General features: G+C 37.2%; 1 protein-coding gene across 1 annotated transcript; it reads right to left on the reverse strand.

The window, feature by feature from the left end:
- Positions 1-258: 258 nt before the first annotated feature.
- On the reverse strand, positions 259-3,810 carry LOC145008733 (U-box domain-containing protein 13-like). The gene is made up of 3 exons (XM_078967338.1): positions 3,325-3,810; positions 1,809-2,366; positions 259-1,718 (listed from the first exon to the last, which is right to left on the reverse strand). Exons 1-3 carry the CDS (start codon positions 3,598-3,600, stop codon positions 606-608), a joined length of 1,947 nt encoding a protein of 648 aa, XP_078823464.1. The 5' UTR covers positions 3,601-3,810; the 3' UTR covers positions 259-605.
- Between the last annotated feature and the right edge of the window lie 2,350 nt (positions 3,811-6,160).

Below are 6,160 nucleotides of genomic sequence, written 5' to 3' on the forward strand. Positions count from 1 at the left end.
AAATAACCCAACCTAATCTAGAGTAGACTACAAGATGCCAGTAGTGAATGGGTTGGAAGAGATGAAAGATATATTTTCTACCAATACAAATTTTCCTTGTTCATTTTCTTATTTTTCGCATTGATTTGCTAAATACTCTTGATTGCATCTCGAATGATGATGTAGGGACGAAATTTTTGAAAAACTTGAATACAAATCCTTCAGCCGTTCAAAAAAAAATGGAATACAAATCCTAGTTAGAAAGATAGGAACCAAAAGGAAAACATAAAATCCATGTTATTATCGAATCAAAGTCAACCATGAAAATGTGAATTTTGTGACAACTGTTCATGTATTGGTAGTAGTAGTTACACGCATTCGCCAAACTTTGGCCTAATCAGTAATCACGAAAGAACAGAGCACAATCCTCACCAGTCACCAGTCACCAATACCATGAGATCGTTACCCAGTTTTCTCTTTTCCTTTCTGTTATGCATTTGTGTGAATCTCAACCAGAACAAAAAGAAAATAAATAAAAAATATAACTATAGACGTCGGTTGGGGTGGTCTTCGTCTTCCACGGTTCTAGCTTTCCACTTGTACACTGAATTAAAAAGAGAAAACCATCAGGTATTAGACGGTAATTGCGGATGAGCTTCCGTCGGCAAGTGGTCTCCCGGAGCCAACAGCTTCTGTTTTACTAATCTGGTAATCTTTTCTAGTAACTGTCCGGCTTTTCTCTTCCCTCTATCAGTCCCATGATGTAACAAATCCATTAATTTCCCCATAACCCCAAGCTCTTGAGCCTCCACCAAATACTTCTGATCACCAGAACAAAGGTGGACCAAAACCGCCGCCGCGTTCTCTTTATTCCTTGGAGATCCACTTCCGATAACCTCAACCAAAACCGGCACCGCCTCCGCTTTCCCTATCGCCAATTTCCCTTCCGGATGGCTCGATAGTATCGCCAAAATCGCCAACGCCTCATCCTTCATCCCGCCGTGTGCCTCCGTCAGAAGCTCCATCAACATCGGAACTACCCCCGCCCTGACCGCCCTCCCTTTATTCCCCTGATAAATACATAAATTAAACAACGCCGTCGCAGCGTCCTTCTTCCCTCTCTGTGTGCCTTCACTCAACAACAACACAAGAGGCGGAATCGCTCCTAACGAACCTATCGTCACCTTGTTTTCATCGATTACAGAGAGACTAAACAGCGTCGCCGCCGCATTCTCCCGCGCTTCCATACTACCTTTCCGTAACACCTGAACAATCCCCGGGACAGCGCCGGAGGACACGATACTCCCTTTGTTGTCTTCACAAATCGAGAGGTTAAGAAGAGCGGTCACCGCGTGTTCTTGCGTCCGGGAATCTGGCGCTGTGAGGAGGTGAGTCAGTAGCGGGATCGCACCAGCCTCCGCCACGGCTACGCGATTGTCGGCGTTACGTTTTGCGAGGAGACGGATTTCTCCGGCGGCGGTTCTCTGGTCGTCGGGGCTGATGGAGTTAAGTTTACGGAGGAGGCTTTCTATCATGGAACGCTCCGCCGGTGTGCAGGCGGAAGCCGACTGTTTGGCTCGTTTTGGTGGCTCCATTCCGTTTGTTTCACACCATTGAGCTATTAAGCTCCGTAATACGTAGTTTGGTATGAGTGCAGTGCTGGTTAACTTTTGTTGCGTTTTGGGACATGTGCTGTGGCCTTGTTCCAGCCATTTCTCTATACATGTTCGCTCATACGTCTATAAAAATGCAAAAAGAAAAATATAAATATAATAAACATGAAATTTCATGATTATGATATGAAAAAGGTGAAGTTCGTCATCATTTACCTGTCCTGTGGAGACGATGACAGGATCTTTCATTAACTCGAGTGATATAGGGCAACGGAAATCATCTGGTATGATGCTGTTCTTGAGATTTTTTACTACTGTTCCTTGTGTGCAACTTGGAAGATGAGAAGTTTCTACTTTTGGATCATGAGTTTCTGTTTGTACGAAATCTTTGATTCGTTTTAGTAGTGATGACATTTTTTCTACAGTTTCTTCTGGATCTCCAGTTATGGTTACCATTTCATGTAATGCTATTGATTCGTGTGTAAGGTCGGTTATTTCTGTTAGGTGTAGTTTTTCAGCCAATCGGTTTAAGACAGCAGGATCTTCTTCTATATTGATGTTTTTGTTGTAAAGAGATGAAAGATCTTCATATAGTTCAACATCTGGTGGATCGATTCTTCCTTTAGCTCTTCTGAATTGAGCAAGAACAAGCTCAACTTGTTCTTTTACTTCATCTGAGATGTCAAGATTATCAAAAGAAATTCCACTCAGATCCTGTTCCAATCGAGCTGTAACTTCCTGATATCTTGTCATGATTTGATCTCTCTCCAAGACCTGATTCAGAACATCATAATCAGAAACAAGAAGTAATAAAGGATAAGGCAACATTTTGTGCTTTAATACATGAAAGTTCAGTGTAAATTCACCAAAGAAAAATAACTTTATCGCCTTTTAGAGTAATTTTTTTTTGTCTTGTTACACATCTTTATATGGTAAAAGCCTAAATCAAGTAATTAGAATATATATGAATTTAAAGTTATGTTGGTCTAAACATGGAGGCAACAAGAGCTTTCAGAATAATGATATGTTAATAGCATAATCTATAAAAGCATTAGTTGACAGAACCAATAATTCAATATAACAATCAGAGTTAGGACAAGAGAAACCAGCAAAACAGATTTCCCAAAACAGAAAGACAAGTTGTCCAATTCTAACTGGGTTAATTGCAAACTCGTAAATTAATTCAATTGACAGAATCTCATGCATTAATTTCAAAAGGAATTTTGGTAATAAAACGGTATTTAGTTTAAAATTTGTTACGTAATAATGTTTGTATTCTCTGACTTTTGAATAAGCATTGATTTCACTGTGTAAAATCTAGACATGTTTCGGACAGTAGTTGCAAATAAATGTAACTGCAGTGGTATTATACTATTATCTCTCAATCACAATATACAAGATCATACAGACAAAACAAGTAGATTACTCGAGATCTTCATTTTTTCGGGGAAAAAACTAAGATTATATATCTACAAAAACGCTACTGGATGAATAAATTGATCGGAGTTAAAACGTATAACCCTAGGTGAGCTTCACAGGATTCTTAATCGCCTAATTATTCAGTATGTCTTCAACAAAATCAGCTCTAAATTTTCAAGGATTTTGAAATTTCATGTAGAAGATACAGCTCAATCATTAATGTTGCATCTTTAGGAACGAAAAACTACAAACAGAAGATAATCAGGAATTTGATACTCAAAGAAAGGATTAGATTCAATTGACAGAAACTTACCAAATATATCTTGCTGCCTTCACTCCCGATTCGAAGTAATTCCTTAGCAGATTCCATAGCCTCCATTAACGAAACCAAGGCTTGATGAGAATCATCAGAGAGTGGCTCCTTAATATCACGGATTTCTTCAAATAGTGGCGTTAAGAGCTTTAACCTCCTAGCTAGATTAGAGAAAAGCTTCTTCACTGTATACTGGTAGTCAGAGATTGCAGATATCTCGTTTACAATATCAATCAATTTCTGAATCAGTCCACCTTTCTCTCCTTCTTCCGCCATCACAACAGCTTCCTAACAAAAATCTAAAATGAAGACTAGAATAACACAGATTCAAAAGCTTCAAGAAATTCAGGGGAGAAATTTCTGTCAATCGACGGTAATGGTGACTGGAGATCGGAGCTGGTTGGAATCCATTGAGAGAGAGAGAGAGAGAGATGGGTGAGAAGTAGGAAAAGAGAAGGGCTTTTTGTTGGAGAGTGGCGCGGCTGGTGTGAGCTTAACCTTACAAGTAACCAGGGTTTAGTGATGATTCTGTTTATGGCAAAGTCTTACCTGGAAACGAGTTAACAATAATGAGTCGGCTCAGCTCGGCTTGGATCCGAAAGAGCTAGTTGAGTTGAGTAGGGTAATGATTTGACTCGGCTTTCCACCACGTGTTCTGTCTGTTATAACTGACACAGTAAGGTCTGTAATATCGTTAAGTTAGCACCAGTAACTTTCATCGTTTTCTACTCTTTTGTCATTCTTTTTGGCTCCTTTAAATTTATAAATACAATGCCGGATTTTAACTAATTAAAATCTTTAGTTTTACTTTAACTAAATCCATCTCAATCAAATCTTTTTAAATAGAGAGATTTACCTACCAATTAAACATTCAAACATGTTTATTAAAAGGTTTTTTTTAACCAATGGATATTATAAAACCATTACCTAAAAAGGAGAAACACAGGGCAAAAAACAAAACAAAAGAAACATATTACAATATTTTAAAGGAAGAACAACACCAATCACTCACGTTCCCTCAAATCTCCTATATGTTTAATCCAACCGAACACCAAAAGATGACTATAATGCACTTTGTTAAACACCCGCTTGTTCCTTTCCTTCCACAAGCTCCAGAGGGAACCTAGCAAATAGAGATGAAAATTTTGCGTTTCTTGGGACAATGACCCCAATTAGCCGCAAAGTTAATGATATCAGTCACCGTGTCAAAACACCGGAAAGGGATATCGCACCACTTGAAAATCCAAGACCACAACTCGCTAACAAAACTACAATTCAGAAGAATGTGATCTGAATCGTCTAAACCAGATGAATAAGTAACATAAGCCGTGAAACAAGATGAGATACCCCTATGAGAAAGAGCAAGTCAGTTGGAATACGCCCCATACACGCTCTCCAAACGAAACAAATACATTTCAAAGGCATCATATGAATCCAAAGGGTATGATTATTAATTGGGGATAGGGAGGTGACCTTTTCGTCGATAATCACCCTGAGATGATGAACAAAAAATATGCCATTACTTGAGAGCCGACAGCTCCATCGATCGTCATCCAACGACCACATGTGTTGAGTGATCAACCCTTAAAGCCAATCCAACTTCAGTAACTCAGATTGTCCGTTAGGCTGCCGTTTCCAAGCCCACACCAAAATTGTAGGTGCCACCCACTCTGAAACAAAAACTTTTTCTTTTGTCAAGTTCAAAAAGACTAAGGCATATTGAAGCTAAAGAATCACCGCATATACATTTATCCAACCAAAAGAGAGTTATAGCCCCATTTCCTACAGACAAAACGAAAATATCATCAAGATTTACCCCCATATTTTGCAAGTTAGAAATAACCTTCAAGATGTAACCCCAAGTACCCAAGATCGATTTTTTGGCTAGGTTCTTGACAAGTTTTCCATAACAATTATGAATGCAACAAACCACTATTCTTTAAAGGGCACATCTTGTCGCTACCTCTCCACATGAAGTTTTTTCTGATATTTTCTAACCCGTCAATCACCGACATAGGAGCTTTAAATAACGAAAAATAACATACGAAGGCTACCGAGCACCGATTTAACCTTGGAAGAAATCAAGACAACGTAAAGGTCCTATTAGCCAATAAAGAAAACCTAAAAGGGTTGATATTGGGTTCTCATCCGATTAATCTTTTTCCAACCCAATCTTTCCGATAAATATTTGACTAAATTAAATATCAATAAATAAATAAATAAATATTTATATTTAATAAAATATGTTATATATTTCAATAGTTATTCAAATGAAATTATAAAAATGATAAATAGTCCAATAATTGTTCTGGAAAAGAAATATAATTAAAATCATAAAAATAAAATAATTAAAATAAAAAATATTAAATACAAATATTCAATAGATATAAATTAATTATAAATATACTTCTAATACAATTGGTGGTTAAAATCATATTGAAATTTCAACCATAATTCGACCTATTTAATTAAGAAAAAAAAAAACAGACAAATATAACAATTTTTTTTAAGGAAAATGTCACTATAGTCCAACTAGCTTACAACTTTTGGTTTAAAAGGTCCTTTTCGTTTTTTTTTTTCTAAGGGTATGAAGTCTAATTTAGAAGGTTTAAAGGCCACTATTTTGAAAGTGAATTGGTCACCTATTGAATCTTTTCTCAGTCAGCAGGTATCATTTGCCACTTTAATTATAAGATTGTCACCTCACTTGCCACGTATATTAAAACATGTCAACTCACTTCAATAATTGACCTACATAACGCTTCTTTTAGAATCCAAAGAAAATATTCCATATACCACCATTTTGTGCTTCGTACCCTTTCTTCTACTATTTATC

The sequence above is a fragment of the Lactuca saligna genome, chromosome 8, assembly GCF_052625555.1.
Source record: "Lactuca saligna cultivar CGN05327 chromosome 8, ASM5262555v1, whole genome shotgun sequence".
Lineage (NCBI taxonomy): Eukaryota > Viridiplantae > Streptophyta > Magnoliopsida > Asterales > Asteraceae > Lactuca > Lactuca saligna.

Coding starts and splice junctions, on each gene's coding strand:
- LOC145008733 (XM_078967338.1), bottom strand. CDS start 3,600: ATGGCGGAAGAAGGAGAGAAAGGTGGACTGATTCAGAAATTGATTGAT. Junction 2,367..3,324: donor AAGGCAGCAAGATATATTTG/GTAAGTTTCTGT, acceptor GTTCTGAATCAG/GTCTTGGAGAGAGATCAAAT. Junction 1,719..1,808: donor TCATCGTCTCCACAGGACAG/GTAAATGATGAC, acceptor GCATTTTTATAG/ACGTATGAGCGAACATGTAT.